At 43.0% G+C, this 25,973-nt stretch overlaps 1 protein-coding gene across 5 annotated transcripts in view; it reads right to left on the bottom strand.

The window, feature by feature from the left end:
• Positions 1-25,973, bottom strand: part of LOC109907761 (IQ motif and SEC7 domain-containing protein 1) — a 182,339-nt gene that overhangs the window by 56,986 nt on the left and 99,380 nt on the right. The window contains exon 1 of one of the 5 annotated variants that reach the window (XM_020505947.2): positions 11,936-12,834. The exons of 3 other annotated variants lie outside the window; for them this stretch is intronic. In XM_020505947.2, the coding sequence (XP_020361536.2) occupies positions 11,936-12,012 (77 nt within the window). In that variant the 5' untranslated portion in view covers positions 12,013-12,834. Of the gene's footprint in view, positions 1-8,842; positions 9,250-11,935; positions 12,835-25,973 lie in introns of those variants that run through there. One more of the 5 variants, XM_020505948.2, reaches the window with a different exon arrangement.

The raw sequence follows: 25,973 nt of genomic DNA, 5'->3' as shown, positions 1-25,973 counted from the left end.
ATATCCATTTTCCTGTGGAATACTCGGTCCTTGAGAAAAATATCTACAGAGTAAAGAAAATAACCACTGCGAAAACATGTTCAGTTGAAATACATGTAAAAGCCTCACTGTGTCAAGACGGCTTTGTTGGAAATGTGAATGACTGTCATTGAGAAAAGCCCCTCCACGGTGAGGCCCTGTGCACGTGAGCAGTGCACGTGAGCAGTGCACGCTCATCATCAAACGCTGATGGAACTACTGCACACAGTTGTCACGGTAACAGAAAATGCTGACAGAAGAAGTACTTCCTAATAATTGTCAAAGAATGATTTAGGCCTGAAGGCCAAATCAAATGAAACGCAAACGAGCATTGCTTTCGCTTAGACGTGAGGAAAAATAGACTTGCTTTCTAATTTGAAGCGCACGCTGCTTTGACGGCGTTGACGCTCACGGCTCGTCTGTTTTCTGTCATTCACAACCGTGCATTCTTATTCCAGCGTGTACACGCTCGTTTGCTTGTTTGTTTGATTTGGCCTTAACGCACAAAATGCCCTAGAAGGATAAACAGTACACTTCAATTATTATTTACATGCAACAGTCCCAACACTGTAATTTCTCACAGAGGCAGGTACTAATTTAAAGATGTGGGGTTCCATCCATGGAGATCAAACAGTAGGCTTTGAAACCATGCTAGTCAACTGATTATACTCAGCAGTGTAGCGTTAGGGTTAGTTCATGCCCAAAATAATAAATACCACAACTTGTTAATATTTGTATTTATTTTGGCTCCCCATTCGCTGCATGACAAAGCAATTTAGACAATTTTAAAAACATTACAATACATTCCTAACACGCTGTGTGCCGTCAGGCCCCTACTCCACCACGACCACATATCTACAGTACTAAATCCATGTGTATGTATAGTGCATATGTTATAGTGTGTGTGTGTGTGTGCCTATGTTTGTGTTGCTTCACAGTCCCCGCTGTTCCATGAGGTAATAATCTGTTTTTTAAATCGAATTTTACTGCTTGCGTCAGTACTTGATGTGGAATAGAGTTCCATGTAGTCATGGCTCTATGTAGTACTGTGTTCCACCCATAGTCTGTTCTGAACTTGGGGAATGCCGAAGAGAACTCTTGTAGGTTATGCATGGGTGTCCGAGCTGTGTGTCAGTAGTTTGGACAGACAGCTCTGCGCATTCAGCATGTCAATACCTCTCATAAATAAAAGTAGTGATGAAGTCAATCTCTCCTCCACTTCCAGCCAGGAGAGATTGACATGCATATTATTAATATTAGCTCTCTGTGTACATCCAAGGGCCAGCAGTGCTGCCCAGTTCTGAGACAATTTCAATTTTCCTAAGTTCCTTTTTGTGGCACCTGACCACAAAAAAAGTTTGATGAAGTAGTCCAGTATTCTACATCAATAGGTCACAACAGGATAAAAAGCTACAGAATACTTTAACAGGGCAATCAATAGTTGTAGTCTCAGAGGATCGCACTCGGTCTAAAACATGTCATTTGCCAATTCTATGAATGAATGGGGCGTAAATAATGATGATCCGTTCAGTTATTTGATGACCTCCAACATGTGGACTATACATCTATTAGCACAGGATCCATCATCAACCAGCTCTGAAGAATCTTGGCCTATGAATTTGTAATGCTTCAGCTTTAACCCAAGGCCCAGGGTAATTGATCTACTGTTCTCTTGTACAATCTCTCAGACAGACAGAGCTGAAATCACTCCGGTGGCCCGTCGAGCTATTTTATAATATTTCTCTCTCTCTCACTCACACACACACACACACACACACACACACACACACACACACACACACACACACACACACACACACACACAACATTAAGAACACCTTCCAAAATTTGGTTGCTGGCCCATGTTGACTCCAAATCAATGCAAGCTTTATTTATACAGCACATTTCAGACGTGGAATGCAACAGTGTGCTTTACAGGAAAAAAACAAATATAAAACACGGAAAATAAAAGCTGAAATATTTACTACACAACAATCATATAAAAAAACGTATGAATAACAAACTGAACATCTAAAAAGCACCCTAAGAAAAAGCTAAACTAAAAAGATGTTTTAAGATCTCCTTTTTATACAGTATGTCCACAGTTTCGGCACCCCTCAGGTTCTCTGGCAGACTATTCGAGAGGCTGGGGGCAAAACTAAAGGCTGCCTCTCCATACCTCTTGGTTCTAGGCTTTGGGATAGTTAAAAGGTCAGTGCCAGAGAACCTGAGAGACCTACTGGGTACATAACTAAAAAGCATGTGACATGTAATGGGGCGCACAATTGTAGATTGAGTTATAAATCAATAGAATATTTTTTCAATTAATTCTAAAACTCACAGGCAGCCAGTGCAGAGACCTTAAAACCGGTGTAATGTGTGCTCTCCATCTGGTCTTGGTCAGTACCCATGCTGCAGCATTCTCTATGTTTTGCAGTTGACCAATGGTTTTCTTGGGAAGACCAGACAGTGGAGAGCATCAAGCCTGCTTGTAATAAAATAAATCAGCCTGAGAGAGAATTGGCAGCACCTTGGAAATGTTCCTCAGGTGGTAAAAACCTATTTTGGTCACATTCCTAATGTGAGATTTGAAATTTTGTTCAGAATCTAAAATAACACCTAGGTTTATTACCTGGTGTTTTATCTTTATTACGCATTAATTAAAAGGTGCAGCTAGATTCTCTCTGTGCTTTGGCTCCAACAATAAGTACCTCGGTCTCGTCTTGATTTAGCTGGAGGAAGTTGTGAGCCATCTAAGTATTTAAATCACTAATTCAGTCCAATAATTTATCCGTGGAGCTAAAATCCTCTGGTGACACAGAAATTAAAAGTTGTGTATTGTCTGCGTAGTAGTGAAAATCAATGCTGTGCTTTCTGATAATGCTGCCAATGCATAACATATATAAAACTGAACAGTACCGGACCCAAAATCGAATGATATTTATGTTCAACTAGGCTGACAAAAAAAAACTATTGACCAGTTAAATAGTTCCTAAACCAATTTATAACTGGATCGGAGAGGCCAACTCACCTCTCCAGTCTGTCCAGAAGGACATCATGGTCGAATGCAGCACTTAAATCTTAGAGTACAAGGACAGAGAGCTGTTTGGCATCTGTGTTTGCTCTAAGACAATTTACCACATTAACTAAGGCTGTCTCTGGGCTGTGTTGGGCACAAAAAACAGATTGGCTGTTTTTTTTTTTAAATACAGTTGGCACTTAAAAAATAATTTAGCTGATTGAACACACATTTTTCCAGAATTTTGCATACGAATGGAAGGTTGGAAAATGGCCAAAAATGGCTAAGAGCTGAAGAATCTAGATAACTTCTCTTCTTATTCTTAACCCAGTTGTGTCAAATTGGCTGGATGTCTTTTGGGTGGTGAACCATTCTTGATACACATGGGAAAATGTTGAGTGTGAAAAACCCTGCATCATTGCAATTCTTAACACAAACCGGTGTGCCTGGCACCTACTAATATACCCTGTTTAAAAGCACATATATTTTGTATCGTCCATTCACCCTCTGAATGGCACACATACACAATCCATGTCTCAACTGTCTCAAGGCTTTCTAAAAATCATTCTTTAACCTGTCTCCTCCCTTTCATCTACACTGATTGAAGTGGATTTAACAAGTGACATCAATAAGGGATCATAGCTTCACCTGGATTCACCTGGTCAGTCTGTCATGGAAAGAGCATGTGTTTTGTACACTCAGTGTATAGCGTTTTGGAATGAAACTCTTCACGTGCTCCTACTATGTACAGACCTTACACACACAAACAAACACACACCTCACTCACATCATATCATTCAAAGACAGATAACGAGATAAAGAAGATGGCAACCTTGTGATTCTGCAGTAGAGCTAAATTGGTAGCTAATTCTGGCTAGAGGTAGTGGCACCGTACTCTTTGTGTGCATGTGTTTCGGGAGCGTGCGCGCGCGTGCGTGCGTGCGTGCGTGTGTGTGTGTGTACGCTCATGTGGCATAAACCATATGGTGCAGTGTGTGTGTGAGAGCTGCAGTGCAGCAACATGAGCTCATCTATTCTCTCCTATCGTCCCCACCCCCTCCTCTCCGCTCTCATCATTACATAAGTTAATGCAGCACGCTCCCTCATTATCCACCAGGCAGCCACAGAGACGAGATGCTAAGGAATATGACATCAAAAGTAAGGGAACACAAGGGCTGCTAGAGAAAGATGCAGAAGAAGAGACGGAGGCAGTGCCTGCCTTTGAGCTACAGCAGTTAGAGCTACACTGATCATGCAAATATAAGTATATGCAGGAGTCAATGTACATTGTGGCATTTCTTAGTGTATTCTGGCCACCAACACTAGAATACTGTGCCGAAAGTGAAAGAATTTGGATCGTGTGAAAGAGTGTAGCTTCACTGCCGTAGCAAAACAACTTCTGATGTATTGTGAAAGAATGGGGATCGTGTGAAAGACCATAGCAAAACAACTTCTAATGTAGTATGCCCTACCACAAGAGATTTCAACAACTCATACGATCTTAACCCAATAACTCTATCAGTACTCATTAGTTAGGGGTAAATGCATTTGAATTCAATCACTTTTTGACAGCAGCCCTTTTGTTTTAAACAAGAAGTGGTCAGAAAGTAGCCCTGAATGCCAAAAACATTCAGATCAAAAGTTGACCCATTTTGCATACCCCACCCTACCATGTCTTCATCATGGGAAAAGAACGGTTGAGTTGGATATAATTTAAAAGCTTACAAACAGGGTTGTCAAACTATTTCACAACATGCTCTTGTAACACAGGGTGGGTGACGTTGCGATCATTGAAATATAATTCATAGAATGGGCCAATCCCCTCAAACCACTGCAATTTACCTGGTACACCATTGAAATGTAAATTGAATTGAAATTGTGCACTACATTTGTGTTGTTGTAGTGGGGACAGTAACATTAGTAATCACAAAAAATGTAACTTTTGGGAAAACGTTTTTATAGATTTTGTCAATTTAAAAAGTATGCATTAAGGTGTTTGTAATAGAATAAATGTGGCAAAAATGAATGTAGAAATGTTTTACAATGGGGGGGGGGGGGGAGTGCCAAGATGGAGGCACGGTGGCTTCAACACAGTGCCCTCTATTAGTAATCTAGTGTATAAATAAATAATTGACCACAACACATGACCAACTGCAGTGCACAAGGACCATTCTAAGAATTGATGCTCAGCAATCACAGAAAGGGCTATACTTTTATGCATTCAGTGTTCAAGGTGCAGTCTACCCTCTGGGAGTAACACGTTTAAATTATTAAGATGTGGACACTCACTCCAACATTCAATAGAGCTAAAGAACTGCACACACACATAGCCAACAGTAAAGGGACTTACTGTAGTCACACAAGAAAACATCTAGAGGATAAAATGTATACTGTGTAATTTCCAATTGAATACGCTCACTTTGTGTGCAAAATCAATTATGAACACAGGTGAGTAAACTTGTGAATTTGTGTGTGTGTGTGTGTGTGTCTGTGTGTGAGAGAGAACGACGCACTACTTTCAACATGATCAATCCATACTTCAACAAATACAAATATCAAACTGTCCAATACTGTTGGCTGGAAAACAACCACACTTCAAAATGGCAACAACTGCTCATTACCATCTCCCTCAAATGGCATTTCTGACCAAAACGATTTCCCCAGACATGTCTAAGCTGTTCCACACCAGAAGTGAACTCACCACAGTGGGAGGACACGTCATGTTACAGCTTTTCCATTACACACGTCTGTCTCCTCTCTGCCCAGAAAAGATCTGTCAACATAAACCCAGCGTACCAACACAGGGACCAAACGTGCAGAATCCGGAGTCTCTCTTCTCTGGGTCCAGACGAAGGTCAAGATGCTGTTTGTCAAGATGTCCAGTTTAAGTCAGAACAGCTTCAGACCAGGTCCACATTCTGGCCTGTACTTCCCACGGGGCTGGGTTAGTCCATTTGCTCTTCCTAGAGTCTATCATGAGGCAGGGTTGTCACAACAAGCCCGGTTTCAGCCTATTCCACCCCAGTGTCGACACAAACAACGTTACAGACACGGACATGGACACAGTTGGAGATGCAGGAAGTGTATGAGACTACAGTAGACTCCACTGGATTTCACATTCAGATGAAACCCAACAGCCTGATCTCTTGTTTTTCCCTCTGGATTGGGGACGGGATGCAGGAGCGTTCGGCACCAGAGATGCTATCCAGACACACATACACAGTAAATAAGTCATGGCTGCTGTGATCCACTCCACTCGCTGCCCTGGAATACGGATCAGATCAGGTTGCTTTGCTTCTACTGTGTCATTTCAGCCGCTCTCACTGTCAAACAGTCAGACCATTGTTTTCAACAACTCCCTCAAAAGCCTCTTCACTTCAGACAGTCTAGCTAGCCTTTCTTGCAAAACAACCTTTTGTTCCTGCCAGAGACTAACTCCACTTGAACGAGACACCTGTGAAAGCTTCAGAGTCTGAGATTTTATCGGAGGAGACAACTCCGGGAGGAGGCTGGAGAAAAGTTGAGAAATGAAAACTTTTCAGAAGCACAGTGTGTTTTGAAGAGACAGGCATTTTACTCCTGGGTCAGTCAATGTCTTGTGAGGGAGAGATAACAGTTTATTTAAAATCAGCACAACTGGGTTCAGAAGATGTATGACTCAGAAAAACACAGAAAGGTGCAAAGTCAGGAAGAAGTAAACGGAATAAGCCAATCACAACACGAGCCTATTAAAGGTCCAATGCAGCCCTTTTTATCTCAATATCAAATTATTTCTGGTTAACAATTAGGCACCTTACTGTGATAATTTTTTGACCATTTTAATTGAAAACAAAAATAGCTTCTTAACAAAGAGCAATTTCTCAGGCTTTGGCTAATCTTCAGTTGCTGCCGTATTGTAGTTCCTCAAAAAAAAGAGCAGTACTTAACGGCCTGTCTGCTTCCTGCGCAACTTAGCCAATGTTTGCAATGATGGTGGAAAAAAACAACATTAAATCTATGAGGATTCTGTGTTATGCACTATCTGCTGTTCGCTTGTGTGGATGTATGTGTTATGCAACATAGCTGACTTGAGACATTGTTAACAGTTTCAGGGCCATGGGCCTTTCTCATGATGGAAAAATACAGAATAACATGAAGACAGGACCTGTGCAATGAGTTGGGGGGGCACATTCAGAACGTAGTGTTGCGAGAACAAACGGTATTTTGTTAGATAACAGGAGCCAGGTGCCTGATAGTTGTAGTTGTGTAGAATATACAGTTATCAACGATAGGCTGGGTGAGTCTAAACCACGCCCTGTCTCTACTCTGACAGGCCGGCTCGGAAGCAGGAACTACTTCTGTCATCAGAGTATATTATAATATCTTTGTCAGGAACAAGTCAGTGCTCTGTTTGCCCTGCGAGGTGGGACAGAGAGCCCGTATATACGAAAATTGCATTTACCACTTATTGCTTAGCTAATAAAAAATACATAGACAAAAAAATACAATTCGGTGACTCAGTGTCATATTTATCCTGATACCAGATTCGATTGACACAACCCTAACAAATCGCTAATAAGACTGTCTGTCCTGCTGCGTTCCACCTCTGGGCAGCCAAACGTTCTAGGCAGCCGAGACCTTTGAAAAAAGTCTGACAAATGGGCGAGATCATTATGCCATATATGCTGATATCGTGAGTAAATAGCTGCATGCAACTCAGCAGCTAAGAAGAACATGAAATCGCTAGACTGCCTGTTTGTGTTGTGCTTATGTTTGCAATTCTGACAATAAAGTTTCTACGAACATGCCAATAATGTATTTTGTGTAAAACATGTAAATAGCTGCATGTAGTCTACTAGCTGCATTATGCTTACTGAGGCATGAAATGCAATAGTTTGAACAGTTGTGTGTACAACATGAAGTTTGTAGGCTACACCAGCGACCAGACAAAGGCGATCGAGCAGGGGGGAGCGGCGGGAACTGCAGCAGCTACTTAGGCAGCGGAGTGGGCAATCAGCTACGTAAAAAAAAAAAAAAAAATATATATATATATATATATATATATATATATATATATATATATATATATATATATATATATATATATATATATATATATATATATATATATATATACACACATGCCCAGAAATATCCATATTTTTAGCCTGGCCAAATTGGGATAGAGAAACTCTGTATCCATAGCCACTCCGTAACTATGATATCACCAGGGAGGCCAAAATTCCATTCTACTAAAACAGGTTGACATTTCATGTGGTCTTATCAAACAACTCTTACACAAAAAGGCCATTCATCATTTATTCCAACCTCATAGCGTGGAAATGTATATAAAATGACAGGAAAAAACGTTTTCCCCTGCACTGGGCCTTTAAAAATAAGATTTTAAAAAATGTAGTTAGACCCAGATCATGTTTATCTAACACTTTGTTCTAGGGACATTCAGGAACAGATTTGCTTCTTTGAATAAAATGTCCTCTCATATTCCAATTTACCCCACAGGACTACCTGAGACAGCCCTCCTCCTGTGGATTGCCTCGAAATTTTAACACATCTTCATTTCCAAATGAATGATTGGGTTACTATGGGTATGTAAATGCAAAATCTAGGACACGTTGCATTGCTGCCACTCCTACTGTCTATGTGTGGATTTAGCCTGACACTGATGATGATACACTTTCAGGGTATTGAATATGTAACATTTCTCCAGGAGTGCTTCCCTCTCTCTGGGACCCAGTCAGAAGTTAACCAACGTTTGCGGTCTTTTACCAGACCAGGCAGTAGGAGTCATTACAGATCATCTCCTACCTTACTGTTCGGCTTGAAATGCAGTACTTCCACATCACATTCCACGCGGCAGTGACATCACTGCAGACACCAGACACGCAGGGGGAAAAATGTGCAGCATGGAACACGCAGGGAGGACGTTTCAAAATGTCCCAAACGCACCAAACTGTGGCAACTCCCCCTATAACAGTCAGTGGTGGGACACACTGTACCAACTCCCATATACTAGACCACAAATTACACCCCGCATCCTTTACTTTCCATAGAAAAACACAGAATTCTTTCTCTTCTGGCTCCAGTTTCTTCAGCTGCGCCTCTTAGAAGTTCCCTGTCCCAGTTTATCCTGCCCGAGTCCACACTCAGAAAGTCGCTAAGACTAGCAAGTTCGCCTGATGACCAAGTTAGGTAAAGGCTCAGTACTGTATATGTCTAGGCTAACAGATTAAAACCGTCCCTCCTCGTAACAAAAGGCTCTCCACCCACACTGTGAACTACTACACAACCCCTCCCTCTCTCCTTTCTCGGAGGACACCCCTTCTTTTTCGTTCCTTACAATGCACCCTAACCCATCTGGCTGGGACTGCCTGTGATAGCCACTGGAGGTGGGCTAGGCATGCCTGTGTGCTGTGCCGTGTATGTGCCTGTGGTAATACATGGGCCCATATCCAAGAACGACAGAGCTCTGAATGGGAAGGCCAAGCGGGGGGAGGGTTAGCCCCAGTTCAGCAGCTGGGAGAGGCTGTTTTGAGTTACTACAGCGGCCTTGCTTGAACAACACAGCTACTAAAGCCATGGAACTCAATGTAACCATGTTACCGTAAACCCTTTGCTGATGTTTCGAGTTACGCCCCATGACCGCATCTTTCCAGTGACTCTGAGGAATTAGGAGCATAATGAAGTCTTTTAGACCAAGCATAAATGACTTGGCTTCTATAACAGGGTTTGATAATGGAATAAAAAAACAACAGCCCTGTAATGCTAAATATTTTCCATGAAACTATAGTGTCAGAGAGAGAGAGAAAATGACTCAAGTAAAAGTGAAAATCCCCCAGTAAAATACGACTTGAGTAAAAGTCTAAAAGTATCTGGTTTTAAATGTACTTAAGTAGCGATGGAAAAAAATAATTCAAGTAAAAAGTTCAAGTAAATGCTATACATCAAATCCCTTCCATGAAGTAAATCATACGGCACAATTTTCTTGTTTTTAAATTGTACGTATAGCCAGTGGCACACTCCAACACGTCATTTACAAACACAGTATTTGTGTTTAGTGAGTCCGCCAGATCAGAGGCAGTAGGCATGAATTGGACCATATTGCTGTCTTGCCAGAGCATTCAAAATGTAATGTACTTTTGGGAGCCAGGAAAAATGTATGGCAGTAAAATGTACATATTGTCTTTAGGAATGTAGTGGACTAAAAGTAGTCAAAAATAGTAAAAGTACAGATGACCCAAAAAACTACTTATTTTTACTTAGATACTTTACACCACGGGATCAACTCAACACACTATGACACTTGTACCTACAGCTTATGGGGATTCACAGCAATATAAAATGGCAGGAGGCACAATTTTCAGGGTATAAAAACTGCTGTGTAATGCATTAATAATGCATTATGGACATGTCCTCGTAATCTGAATACTAATGACCATAGTGTGCATGCTTGCGCGTGTGTGAGAGAATACATTAGCATATATAGATGTGACAGGTGCTTCTGAGGGTTCCACGGGCCTTGGATCAGTCTTTCATGTCTCCAAACGCAGCTCAGTTCTGACTCAGTTCTGACGCCGTCGGCAACATCAAACTAACTATATGGGTAAAGCATCAGTAAAACGCCACATGTAGGCTATGCCTGTGATGTATATCATTATCAGCACAACAGTCGTGAAGTTGCAGCAGGTGATAGTCATTAGATGAGTTATGAAAACAGACATTTGATCATGATTGTTTCGATTATCATCGGGGATGCTCTATGGTTATGTAGAACATACAACCATTTTCTCATTGCTCTTGAAGCTTCAACATGCCCAATATGAGTGTCTCTTACACACAAAGGAGGGGGGGGGGGGTGTTCCTGCATGAAGTGGCATCAGAAAAACACAAAGCAACGCAATCAAATATGCTCCCCTTGATTGTAATAGAGCATATCTATTCTGTGGTACTGAGCTAAACATTTGTATTCTGAACTGATTCATGGGGTAATCACTGCAGCTCTACTGGAATATAGAACGACAGCTATCTGTGTTGTGACAGGTAGTCAGCGACACGAGGGGTGTTTTATAGTCCCTGTAGAGTTGCAGGGGAATTGGAGAGAATGGTTCGTGAGAAGTGAGCGGGGGATCCAACGACCTACTGTATGTACAGTTCTGTATAGTAAAGCTGAGAGGAACCCTATTTCTAGATTCAGTACAAGGACCTACCCTGAACTCACTTAAAGCCGATTGAACAGTATTTCCCATTCCTTGTTTCTGCGACTAAGCTGATAACACCAAGTTGTGATCCAATCATCCAACATTAAATCTAATCCTATAACATTCCAAGGAGACTGTGCAGTAACATTAATACATTCCTAACCTGTAATGTGTAGGTTATAAACACTCAAAAACAGATTCACAATCTGCTCTGATGAGCGCAGTAAACAGAATGAACAACCTTGTAGAGATCATGCACTAGGTGAAAGTTGAAGACCAAGAGGGAGGCGAGGAGGAGTGGATGCTGAGTCAAGTCACACCTTTTCTCTCCTCCTAAGCACTTAGCAGCTCCAGAACCTTACACTAGACACCATTAAGTAGACAAGCATCACCAAGAGACCAAGTGAGTTAACCAAGTAGTGCAGGAAAATAAATGACCGTAAAGTAGTTTCACTCAGGGAAATCAATTGCGGCCCAGTCAGCTCAGGCCCCAGAGCAATGTTCAGTCAGCAATTTGCCTAAACACTGTTCTGTTGTCGTTTGTCTCTAAAACATGAATCTATATACAATATTTCATATAGTTTTAATTGACGTTTGGTGTGTTCTAATAAGAGCAGGAAGAAAAGATCCACAGGCACATCTTATCCTATCCTGCAGGACTTCAAAACAAATACTAAAAACATCTCGTCTAATGTCAACTTACCTCTTATGAAAGGTATTGTGAGGATGTAGACACAACACATGCCAGTAATCCATACAGAAGGTCTTTAATTTCCACATTTTTGGCTCCTACGTTCTCCTGCAAAAGATTAACAGGGGGCCACAATAAAGCGACTCAGAGCAGGTTAGTCCATGGTGCCAGGTGTAGGTTCCTGTGCCAGGTGTGGTATGTTCTTGTTAGCAGATCCAGTAAACATCATGGCACTACAGATATAAAACGTTGCCCAGTTGTTCACTGTGTGGATTGCCAGACATGGATTCTCCTCTTCTGGCAAACCGTCCTGGTCCTGAGCGGTAAAACCTCTTTGGAACACTACAGAACTTCTATGGTCATCCGCAGGCCAGAACCAGAACAGCTCTGGACGTGTTTCAACAAACACCAGCGTTAGATCAAGATTCAGACTAAAACCTATTTGGATCTGTTTGGATCAACCCAAACCCAGTTGAAGTCAGGATCTGTCTCAAATAACTTGCACACTGTGGACTGCCTCAGCTCAGCTCTGCTCAGCTCGTATCCAGGTCACCCAGGCTGTCCTCTGTTCCCGTCCCTCCAGAGTGTGTCAGGCTGGGAGCCTGTGGGGAGGCATAGCTCTAGATCCACTGCTCCAGCAGGCACAGGTACTGTAGTGTGTTGGAGTGCAGAAGCACAGAGGACGAATCCTCCATACACCACACATCCCTCTCTTCTCTGCTCTGATAGACACAGTCTCAACCAGGCTTAGAAATGGCCTATTCTTCTGCCTCCATCTCCTTCCTCCTCCTCTTTGGTTGCAGAAGCAAACTTTCTCGATAAAGGCAAGAGATGGTGGCTCCTCCGCCTCTATCACTCTCTCTCACTGTGTCTCTGACCCCCTCTTCTGCTCCTCCTTTTCCTCCTCTCTGACTAAACTGTCTCTCCTCCCTCAATCTCTGTACCTTAACATGTTCTCTCTCGCTCTCTCTCTCCTGAAGTGAATAACAGCTGCTGCCATCCACACAGGACCTCCCAGAAATGTGCCGACTCTGGTTGCCGGGCAACACCATGGTACTACTGAAACTGCAAATGGACGCTCTCTCATTGGCCCGACGTCGTTGATGGGGAGTGGCCACAATGTTGCCCACGACTGCATGAGTGTACACCCATGCTGTAATCAGAATAGGCAGAGGCTACAAGGGCTGAGTTGTTTTGGGAATAAAATCCTCTAAGGTAGAAGCAGGGCAAGCAATGTTGCTTTAAGGCAGCGATCAGCAGTTGAAACAACAAAGTGATTCCCCGCCCGTTTCAGTGAAAAGCTGAAGGGTAGGGTTGGAGAAATGTAACCACTCAAATTCATAGACGTAAGGACTGACCATTCATGATAACAAAATTATAGTTAACCATGTTTTGAGGCTATATACACTGCTCAAAAAAATAAAAGGGAACACTAAAATAACACATCCTGGATCTGAATGAATGAAATATTCTTATTAAATACTTTTTTCTTTACATAGTTGAATGTGCTGACAACAAAATCACAAAAAATCTAATTTATCAACCCATGGAGGTCTGGATTTGGAGTCACACTCAAAATTAAAGTGGAAAACCACACTACAGCTGATCCATTTGATGTAATGTCCTTAAAACAAGTCAAAATGAGGCTCAGTAGTGTGTGTGGCCTCCACGTGCCCGTATGACCTCCCTACAATGCCTGGGCATGCTCCTGATGAGGTGGCGGATGGTCTCCTGAGGGATCTCCTCCCAGACCTGGACTAAAGCATCCGCCAACTCCTGGACAGTCTGTGGTGCAACGTGGCGTTGGTGGATGGAGCAAGACATGATGTCCCAGATGTGCTCAATTGGATTCAGGTCTGGGGAACGGGCGGGCCAGTCCATAGCATCAATGCCTTCCTCTTGCAGGAACTGCTGACACACTCCAGCCACATGAGGTCTAGCATTGTCTTGCATTAGGAGGAACCCAGGGCCAACCGCACCAGCATATGGTCTCACAAGGGGTCTGAGGATCTCATCTCGGTACCTAATGGCAGTCAGGCTACCTCTGGCGAGCACATGGAGGCCTGTGCGGCCCCCCAAAGAAATGCCACCCCACACCATGACTGACCCACCGCCAAACCGGTCATGCTGGAGGATGTTCCAGGCAGCAGAACGTTCTCCACGGCGTCTCCAGACTGTCACATCTGTCACATGTGCTCAGTGTGAATCTGCTTTCATCTGTGAAGAACACAGGGTGCCAGTGGCGAATTTGCCAATCTTGGTGTTCTCTGGCAAATGGCAAATATCCTGCACGGTGTTGGGCTGTAAGCACAACCCCCACCTGTGGACGTCGGGCCCTCATACCACCCTCATGGAGTCATTTTGCAGGGCTCTGGCAGTGCTCCTCCTGCTCCTCCTTGCACAAATGCGGAGGTAGCGGTCCTGCTGCTGGGTTGTTGCCCTCCTACGGCCTCCTCCACATCTCCTGATGTCCTGGCCTGTCTCCTGGTAGCGCCTCCATGCTCTGGACACTACGCTGACAGACACAGCAAACCTTCTTGCCACAGCTCGCATTGATGTGCCATCCTGGATGAGCTGCACTACCTGAGCCACTGTTGTGGGTTGTAGAATCTGTCTCATGCTACCACTAGAGTGAAAGCACCCCCCAGCATTCAAAAATGACCAAAACATCAGCCAGGAAGCATAGGAACTGAGAAGTGGTCTGTGGTTATCACCTGCAGAACCACTCCTATATTGGGGGTGTCTTGCTAATTGTGTATAAATTTCCACCTGTTGTCTATTCCATTTGCACAACAGCATGTGAAATGTATTGTCAATCAGTGTTGCTTCCTAGGTGGACAGTTTGATTTCACAGAAGTGTGATTGACTTGGAGTTACATTGTGTTGTTTAAGTGTTCCCTTTATTTTTTTGAGCAGTGTAGTTCGTTTACATTTACTTTGTTTGAAAACATTGGAGTAAAACAAGCTTATATTTTGAATTCTGATGGGGTATAATAGTTAAACTAAGCTCATGGGGCATTTATTTGTTATATTTTTCAATAATCAATTGGTACATCTAATTAATTTATAAGTGGATGTTGCAACTGCTGAGTGCCCCTTTAAACCATCAAGGTCAATGAGGAATTGCAGCGAACACAATGGCACTTGAATTGTATGAGAGAATGAATATACCTGGTCTCTACATGAAGCTATTTATAAAGTAATTGAATATCTGAGGTGTGAATGGACACATGAGAATAGGTGGTATGAAGAGGTATCCAGGAAGAAAATACAATGGAATAGAAATGGCATTTATTCAATTGGACGGAGGTGACAGAACAATGCCCTGGATCAAACAGGTGCAAATCATCATCATCACCACAATGTTCAAACGAGGAGCGGCACACGGTTGAGCAACGACTGAGATGATAGAAACACAGCTTCTCCGATCGACTGGTGATTTGCACTTGAAGACAAGCGCGGGTCTGTTCTCCTCTGTGCGTCTGAGAAGCCGTGTCAGACTGTTGTACCACGCTGTCCCAGTGTCCATGAGAAACAGGGGTAAGGAGGAGGCCCGGGCCTCTCATCATTATTCAACCCCCATCCATCATCACCATCCCCCATACTGCTTCACACATGCATACGCATGTGAGGCAGACACACACACACGCACAAAAGGTCCTGTTGATCTCTCCCTCTCCCACTGACTGGCAGTCATGGCTTTCCCCCTTTCACACACTTCCTGGAATAAAATGGGCTTCCTGTGATCCAGAAGACCCACAGAAACACAACAAAGAGACAGGCAGCAACACTGAACACCTATTGTGAGCCGAGACAATGAGGAATTAAATTAATGCAAACAATCAATCAGTAGCTTATCACAAAGCCTGGGTGCCCCATTTATACGCATCTCACAAAATTAACCACACACACACCGACAGTTCAATTGTCTCTTTTTAATCACGACTTGTTCCTTGAATGCATAATGCATTCTACTGAACTGACGCTGTGGACTGCCGACAAGTAGGCTATTGTTTTACTGCTAAATTATTGCATTTTCATTTAGTGTGAATTTACTAAACCATTGCGAAAGTAACCTATTGAATTAGAGACAACGCAAATGCACAGAGGTATGGATTCATCAACATCAACGGTGGATTTATGAACTTACACACTCAATGTTTTCAGATGGCCGCGATTGTTTCATCCATCTCAATTCACCGTTTGAGGAGTCATACAGACAAATCCATTGGAGCATCAAGTCTCTAATTGACATGAAGAGCACGACAGGCGTTAGTGTGGGTGGGTCTCTGTGATCACGGCACTTTAGAGTGTGTGTCTGAGGGGGAAGAGAGATGGGAGAATCAACTGGTCAACATATGGGTCCGATTCATACACATGAACGGCTGTGATCTCTTTCAGGGCCCGATGAGCACATGAACCACAACACATCTCTGAGGATACAGACAGATTCAGATAGCAGTGTTTTTGCCACATGAGAAGAGATATATATATATATATATATATATACACACACACACACACACATACATATGTGTTCGATGAGCAGGTGTCCACATACTTTTGGTCATGTAGAATATGTACAGTACCATTCAAAGTTTGGACACACCTACTCATTCAAGGCTCTTTCTTCAGTTTTTACTCATTCTTTAGTTCAGGGCTGAGTTAGGGAAACCCTGTTCCTAATAAATGCTTTCAGCAATAGTCACTAAGAATACACTATATACATGTATGCGGACACCACTTCAAAATGAGTGGATTCGGCTATTTCAGCCACACCCGTTGCGGACAGGTGAACAAAATCAAACACACCGCCATGCAATCTCCATACATTGGCAGAAGAATGGCCCGTACTGAAGAGCTCAGTGACATTCAACATGGCCCAGTCATAGGATGCCACCTTTCCAACAAGTCAGTTCGTCAAATTTCTACCCTGCTAGAGCTGCCCCGGTCAACTGTAAGTGGTGTTATTGTGAAGTGGAAAGGTCTAGGAGCAACATCGGCTCAGCCACACAAGCTCACAGAACGGGACTGCCGAGTGCTGATCGTCTGTCCTCAGTGGCAACACTCACTACCGAGGTCCAAACTGCCACTGGAAATAACGTCAGCACAAGAACTCTTCGTCGGGAGCTTCAAGAAATGGGTTTCCATAGCCGTGCAGCCGCACACATGCCTAAGATCACCAAGCTTCGGCTGGAGTGGTGTAAAGCTCGCCGCCATTCGACTCTGGAGCAGTGGAAACGCGTTCTCTGGAGTGATGAATCATGCTTCACAATCTGGCAGTCACACAGACAAATCTGGGTTTGGCGGATGCCAGGAGAACGCTACCGAATGCATAGCGCCAACCGTACAGGAAATAAGGAATAACGGTGTGTCCCCCAGGGTGCGTTTTGGTTTCTGCCCTAGCACTACACAGCTGATTCAACTAATGGGGGCAGGACCGAGTTTAGGAAACCCTGAGCTAGAAGACAAATGCGGCTTGGTGCTGTATTAAAATTAATTTGCTGGTCCAGCAAACTGAAAGTTGGGTAAAGGGCACACCGTGGACTTGAGCAATCAATCAGAATGAATGAGCTGATCTGCTTGACATGCTCTCACTGTCTCTATTTTCCAGGGCACTGCGGTCTGCTAATACAGACCGATATGGGACATTATAGTAGTGTGACACCCACTCGCTTTAACATTTCTAGTCAATCACTGATAATCCACCAGGGGAATCTCATGGCGTCCAGCCGTCCACTAAGAGGGAGATGTGAACGTGAAGTCAATAAACACAAAGAGAAATGGCCCCTGCCCAGCGCCCTGTACGTTGAGAGGAAGCCTACAGATCAGCACTTCTACATGGGGTAGGGTGACCCAGGAGAGGGGTCTGGCTTCAGGGGTGGATGAGGAGATGAGTATGTAAGTATGATTATACTTAGTCTTTCATATGATTAAGGATGGTGTTTTTATCAGCCTGATCATTGTTTAACTAAGAACAAGGAGTCATATCAGTGTGCTCCCACACAGCAAAAGCCAATCTGGATGGTTATGCCTTAGAATTGCACTCCCCCTAGTGGCAGCTACAGTAGCTCCAGTCTTTCAGCAAATGTCTACGGCAGTAAAAAGGGGAAACCAAGTCAGTGGTACAACTGAATGCATTCAACTGAAATGTGTCTTCCGCATTTAACCCAACCCCTCTGAATCAGCAGCCAGTACAGACACACGCAACATTTCCTCCCCAAATCGATTCAATTCAGAAACATATCACACACAAAATATAATAGCAAACTTAATTTATTCATATCTCATACCAATACCAGTAGCGATTGAGAAAGTATTCACACCCCCCTTCCACATTTAGAAAGAAATCACACCCCCCTTCCACATTTTGTTGTGTTACGGCCTGAATTTAAAATGTATTCAATTGAGATTTTGTGTAACAATACCCCATAATGTTAAAGTCAAATAACGTCTGATTTATTTATTTTTACAAATGAATTTAAAAAAAATAAAAAGCTGAAATGTCTTGAGTCAATAAATATTTATGGCAAGCCTAAGTAAAAATGTGCTTAACAAGTCACATAAAAAGTTGCATATAATGCAATAATAGTGTTTAACATGGTTTTTGAATGACTACCTCATCTCTGTACCCCACATACACAATTATCTGTAAGGTCCTTCAGTCGAGCAGTGAATTTCAAACACAGATTCAACCACAAAGACCAGGGAGGTTTTTCAATGCCTTCAAAGGTATCTATTGGTAGATGGGTGAAGAAAAAAAAAAGCAGACACTGAATATCCTTTTGAACATGGTGAAGTTATTAATTACACTTTTGATGGTGTATCAATACTCAGTCACTACACAGATACAGGTGTCCTTCCTAACTCAGTTGCCGGAGAGGAAGGAAACCGCTCAGGGATTTTTACCTTGAGACCAAAACATTTAAAGATATTAATGGCTGAGATGGGAGAAAACTGAAGATGGATCAACAAAATTGTAGTTACTCCACAATACTAACCTAAATGACAGAGTGAACAAAAGAAAGACTGTACGGAATAAAAATATTCCCGAAACATGCATCCTGCTTGCAATAATGCACTAAAGTAAAACTGCCTGAATACAAAGCGTTATATTTGGGGTAAATCCAACACAACACATCAATGAGTACCACTCCTATTTTCAAGCATGGTGTTGGCTGCATCATGCTACAGGTATTCCTGTCATCAGCAAGGGCTAGGGATTTTTTAAATAATAAATATAAACGGTTTAGAGCTAAGTAGAGGCAAAATTGTAGAGGAAAACCTGGTTCAGTCTGCTTTCCAACATACACTGGGATACAAATTCACCTTTCAGCAAGACAATAACCTAAATCACAAGGCCAAATATACACTGGAGTTGCTTACCAAGACAACATTGAATGATCATGAGTGGTCTAGTTACAGTTTGGCAAGACTTGAAAATGGCTATTTAGCAACGATCAACAACCAACTTGACAGAGCTAGAATCATTTTTAAAACAATCCAGGTGTGCAATGCTCTTAGAGACTTACCCAGAAAGACTTGCTGCCAAAGGTGATTCTAACATGTATTGACTCAGGGCGTACGAAAGCTTATTACATTTCGATAAATATGCAAAGATTTCTAAAAACATGTTTTCACTTTGTCATTATGTGTGTAAATATGTGAGAAAATAAATATATTTAATATATTTTCAATTCAGGCCGTAACACAAAATGTGCAACAAGTCAAGGGGTATGAATACTTTCTGAAGGCACTGTAGATGTTTTGTATGCTAGACAATTAGGGAAAGGGGAATTGTAGAGAGGAGTATCGAGAGGATTGTCTTACATGTATGTTAGTTACAGTATAGAAGGGCAGATGGGATCATACAGTAGCAGAGCAGCGGGGAGATTCTCTAACGCAGTTCACAGTGAAATCTCTCTTATCACAGAGAAAACACACTACAGATGTCAAGTCTTAAAGCACCATGCAGAAGAGAGGTGGAGGGGAGAGAGAGTAAATGAAGGGGAGGACGGAGAATGGAGAGAAAGAAAGAAGGGGGAGGGGGAAAAAGAGAGGGAGACAGGGAGAGAAAGAAAGAGGAGAGAAGAGGAAGAAAGAGAGATGGAGGGAGAAATAGTAGAGAAGAAATGAGAGATCAAAAGAAAGCAAAAAAAGAGACAAGGGGGAGGAAGGAGAGAGGAAAGACTAGCATAAAACTGGAGGAGTGTTTAAAAGTAGAGCGCAGAAAGTGAGGGAGCAGAAGAAAGAGGAGAGATCCAGGGCTGCAGGGTGGAGGTGGTATCCATGTCCTCCCGGTCTTTAATCCTACTATCGTGAAGGCCATACACTTACTGAGCCAGTGTAACAGAACTGATGGAGAACAATGTCTTCCCTGTCAAAGAGAGCATACTTAAGACATCCGACAGAGCCCAAACATGTGTTGCACATACAGTATGTGTAACACAACATACGCATTACAATGAATTGTTGCGTTTCACCATTATGTCAATAATGAGTGGGGCGATAAAGCCTTTCTCATGATTTTGTGAGTGACGTGTATATTTGGTTGACATCGGAATGGTTTAGAAGTCAGACTATGCACAGTCATTTGTGTGTATCGCGTGTACAGTGTAGCATAATGTTGTGACAACATTGCACACAACCGTGACGCTCTAAATTCATGATAAATTCATGATTATCTAGTGCCAAGTAAATCCACAGAAATTCCTGTCCTGAAACCAGAGGATGATAAATATTACACATGCATGCTTTTAGACCTATATCGGTTGAAGACAACCACATGCAATAAGAGTTTCAGTCACAATACAGTGAAAATAAATGTGCTAATGTAAGCAATGTTTGTAATTACATAACAGTGTAGCATGTAAATATACTTCCCCATAAACGTGTATATTTGGCCTAGGGAACAAAATGTTCTGCAGGCGCTTGCTGCTCTGTGAAACCGTCCTCCCCACTGTGCTCTGTGCCTGACGCTGCTGTTGGCAATGTTAGGGGCCTATTATGGGATGTCACAATCCACGGACACATAAAAGACTAGAGTATACCCCTGAGAGAACTACAGTTCCCGGAGATATACCCCTGAGAGAACTACAGCTCCGAGACATACCCCTGAGAGAACTACAGCTCCCCGAGATATACCCCTGAGAGAACTACAGCTCCGAGACATACCCCTGAGAGAACTACAGCTCCCCGAGACATACCCCTGAGAGAACTACACCTCCCCGAGACATACCCGAGAGAACTACAGCTCCCGAGACATACCCCTGAGAGAACTACAGCTCCCTGAGATATACCCCTGAGAGAACTACAGCTCCCTGAGATATACCCCTGAGAGAACTACAGCTCCCCGAGACATACCCCTGAGAGAACTACAGCTCCCAGTAGCGGAGAGAGCGTTACCCTGAGCGTGTTCCAAACATTAGTTTAATATTGGACGGCATATTCTGTCATAATGCCCACTACTACTAGTACACTTCTCTATGATGGCAGGGGACAGTGGCCCAGGGTAGGGTGAGAGAGTGTTATTGTGACTGTTGCGTCCATGCAGCCTGCGTGCGTGTAGTGTGCGACTTGCAGGACTGTGGCAACGTGCCCCATGTGCTGACTAGATCATATGAAACAGAATGCTCTGTGTAGTGTCTGGCCAAGCAGTGACATCGGCACGCTTTGCAAAGTCACGGTCTTACGTAATGGCCAGCTTGAGCATGGGGGGGGTCAAATCCATTTAGTCTTTCCTTCCTATCACTCAATGGTCAATTCCATTTCAATTCAGTCAATAATTCTAAGAATTAAACAACAGGCCGATTCATTGTGGGCTATACTCAGCCTTGTCTCAAGATGGTAAGTTGGTGGTTGAAGATATCCCTCTAGTGGTGTGGGGGCTGTGCTTTGGCAAAGTGGGTGGGGTTATATCCTTCCTGTTTGGCCCTGTCCGGGGGTGTCCTCGGATGGGGCCACAGTGTCTCCTGACCCCTCCTGTCTCAGCCTCCAGTATTTATGCTGCAGTAGTTTATGTGTCGGGGGGCTAGGGTCAGTTTGTTATATCTGGAGTACTTCTCCTGTCCTATTCGGTGTCCTGTGTGAATTTAAGTGTGCTCTCTCTAATTCTCTCTTTCTCTCTCTCGGAGGACCTGAGCCCTAGGACCATGCCTCAGGACTACCTGACATGATGACCCCTTGCTGTCCCCAGTCCACCTGGCCGTGCTGCTGCTCCAGTTTCAACTGTTCTGCCTTATTATTATTGGACCATGCTGGTCATTTATGAACATTTGAACATATTGGCCATGTTCTGTTATAATTTCCACCCGGCACAGCCAGAAGAGGACTGGCCACCCCACATAGCCTGGTTCCTCTCTAGGTTTCTTCCTAGGTTTTGGCCTTTCTAGGGAGTTTTTCCTAGCCACCGTGCTTCTACACCTGCATTGCTTGCTGTTTGGGGTTTTAGGCTGGGTTTCTGTACAGCACTTTGAGATATCAGCTGATGTACGAAGGGCTATATAAATAAATTTGATTTGATTTGATTGAAAATAAGAGTTTCCTACTTCCATGAAATGGAATTTCTATTCATCACTTCATCTGAAATGATAGAATGTAATCGGATACGAGCCAAACGTTGGCCATGGCAGTATGTCATGCAGTCGCTCTCTGACTAAGCAGGCCTGTGCCGGACTCTGCTGTTCCAGCGCTGTGTTGCCGTGTCCTCCGGCTAAAAGCAGAGAAATGTGCTGCCAGTGCCTGGCGGCGATGGTGACACATGGTTTTTCATCTGCCAGCCTCCCGAGCGTAGGCGCTGGCATCGTCGGGACAGCGGCTTCACAATGCCGTCTAGCAGTTAATAACGGGGTACGGGCATCCTTGCATCGATGCCTAAGCCTTCCAGCTACACTACAGCTGCAGCACATGCCTCCAGAGAATCTTTGACATTATTTCAGTGAACCGTGAGGTCCCAGAATGTACATCCACAATGTCCCACTATGTAATTGTTTTGACTCAACTCTTTCAAATGTGTAGATCTGATCCAGCACAGGAAAGCAATAATAGCTCTTAGTTGATATGCTATGAAGAAAAGGTTACAGTATGTTAGTACAATAGACGATTAGACATTATGCCTAACAAGCATTATAGCTGGCCCAGATAGGGAGATGACAAAGCATGCTTCAAGTCGCATTTCTTTCATGACCTGGAAGCGAAATGGTGTGGTCTGTGTGACAGGAAATACTTGAACTAAATGACTATTGTGTAGCCTGCTGTATCTGCACACAGTCAGTTGAAGTCTACCAGTGCAGAGGTAAGTGGTGAGACCAGGGTGCCTTTTTCATGCACTCTGATAGAGCAGCAGGCACTACTAGCTGGGGGACTGAACCGTGTTGGGTCTGGGCCACAATACTAATGCAAAATATATACAGACCTAGGACATAAGGAAAGACAGTCAACAAACTGTTTAAATAAACATCTATTTATTTTTTTTATTACTGATTTACAGATATTTTTGGAGAGACATGGTTGTAGTATTTTTAACACATTTCTCCCAGAGCACGTGGTCTGGGATAGCATAGCCTAAATGTCCCCTATGCAACCCTTAGCCATGCACTTCACATCTACTTCACAACCTTGTCTGTTCTGCACATCGCATCTACCCTACAACCCTGTCTGTTCTGCACATCGCATCTACCCTACAACCCTGTCTGTTCTGCACATCGCATCTACCCTACAACCCTGTCTGTTCTGCACATCGCATCTACCCTACAACCCTGTCTGTTCTGCACATCGCATCTACCCTACAACCCTGTCTGTTCTGCACATCGCATCTACCCTACAACCCTGTCTGTTCTGCACATCGCATCTACCCTACAACCCTGTCTGTTCTGCACATCGCATCTACCCTACAACCCTGTCTGTTCTGCACATCGCATCTACCCTACAACCTTGTCTGTTCTGCACATCGCATCTACCCTACAACCTTGTCTGTTCTGCTGGCCTGAGGACAACAGGGGTTTCCTTCATGAGGGATACGGGTTCTACATTGGAACTCTAGAAGGAAACTGGCCTGACAGTTACATTGGGGAGGTGCCCCAAGCCAAACACTCCTTGAGTCAGAGTGTACAGATGTGTCAAACTGACAAGCATCTCTATGCACCTAAAAGAAAACGGCAACAACTGCAGTTCATGTTACACAACGAGCGTGTGTGTGTGTGTGACAAAGTGTGTGTGTGTGTGTGTGTGTTTTGACCACATCCCTCCTTTAAAGCCCCAGTCCAGAGATGCTACATCCATTTTTGTACTGTTAAATTCATGACATATAGTGATGGATTCTTGAAGAACATAACGTAGAAATTCCTCATTAGCTTCGTTCAACTATTGTACCGCATCAAAACTCCAAATAATCAGTTTTTTTCCTCAAATGTTTGTAAACAATGGCAAGGTAGACAAAACACTGTATAGCGTCAAAACATGATTAAAACTATCATTTGGATCTCATGGAAGGTCAGTCCTTGTATCCATAGCTCTGTCTATAAACTTGAAAATGGTTATACATTGAGCTTCAAAAGTATTGGGACAGTCACAAATGTTTTTTTGTTTGTTTTGGATCTGTACTCCAGCACTTTCGATTTGAAATGATACAATGACTACGAGGTTAAGGTGAGGACTGTCCGCTTTCATTTTACTGTATTTCCCATCATATCAGGTGAACAATTTAGAAATGACAGCACTTTTTGTACATAGTTCCCCCATTTTAGGGGACCAAAGGTATTGGGACAAATGAACTTAAATGTGTATTAAAGTAGTAAAGAGTGAAGTATTTGGTCCAATATCCACAGCACACATTGATAACATCAAACGTTTGACTACAAATGTGTTGGATGCATTTGCTGTTTGTTTTGGTTATGTTTCAGATTATTTTGTGCCAGATTGAAATGAATGGTAAATGAATTAATAGAATATGTTTCTAAACACATCTACATTAAAGTGGATGCTACCATGATTATGGATTGTCCTGAATGATGAATAATGAATGACACAAAAATCATACCCTCAAGACATCCTAAACTCTCACCATTACAATAACAGGTGAGTTTTTTTTTGTAACTTTCTCACTCATCATTATTCACAATTCATTCATGAATATCTGTTATCATGGTAGCATCCACATTAACAGAATTGTTTAGACATATACAGTATCAGTGAAAAGTTTGGACACACCGACTCATTCAAGGGTTTTTCGTTATTTAGTTACCTCTGCTGCAGAGGAAAAGTTCATTAGAGTTACCAGCCCCAGAAAATTTTGCCTAAATAAATGCTTCAGAGTTCACGTAACAGACACATTTCAACATCAGCTGTTCAGAGGAGACTGCGTGAATCAGGCCTTCATGGTCAAATTGCTGCAAATAAACCACTCCTAAAGGAAACCAATGAGAAAAGGCTTGCTTGGGCCAAGAAACACGAGCAATGGACATTAAACTGGTGGAAATCTGTATTTTGGTCTGATGAGTCCAAATGTGTCTTTGTGAGACGCAGAGTAGGTGAACGGATGATTTCCGCATGTGTGTTTCCCACCGTGAAGCATGGAGGAGCAGGTGCAATGGTGCTTTACTGGTGACGCTGTCTGCACACTTAACCAGCATGGTTACCACAGCATTCTGCAGCAATATGCCATCCCATCTGGCTTGCGCTGAGTGAGACTATCAATTTGACCAAGAGGGAGAGTGATGAGTGCTGCATCAGATGACCTGGCCTCCACAATCACCCGACCTCAACCCAATTGAGATTGTTTGGGATGAGTTGGACCGCAGAGTGAAGGGAAAGCAGCCAACAAGTGATCAGCATATCTGGGAACTCCTTCAAGACTGTTGGAACAGCATTCCAGATGAAGCTGGTTGAGATAATGCCAAGCGTGTGTAAAGCTGTCATCAAGGCAAAGGGTGACTACTTTGAAGTATCTCAAATATTAAATATAATTTTGATTTGTTTAACACTTTTTTGGTTACTACATGATTCCATATGTGTTATTTTATAGTTTTGATATAGTTATAGTTATTCTACAACA

This window comes from Oncorhynchus kisutch, linkage group LG17 (genome assembly GCF_002021735.2).
Source record: "Oncorhynchus kisutch isolate 150728-3 linkage group LG17, Okis_V2, whole genome shotgun sequence".
In the NCBI taxonomy this organism is placed as follows: domain Eukaryota; kingdom Metazoa; phylum Chordata; class Actinopteri; order Salmoniformes; family Salmonidae; genus Oncorhynchus; species Oncorhynchus kisutch.
This window is presented reverse-complemented; position numbering and strand designations above follow the sequence as displayed.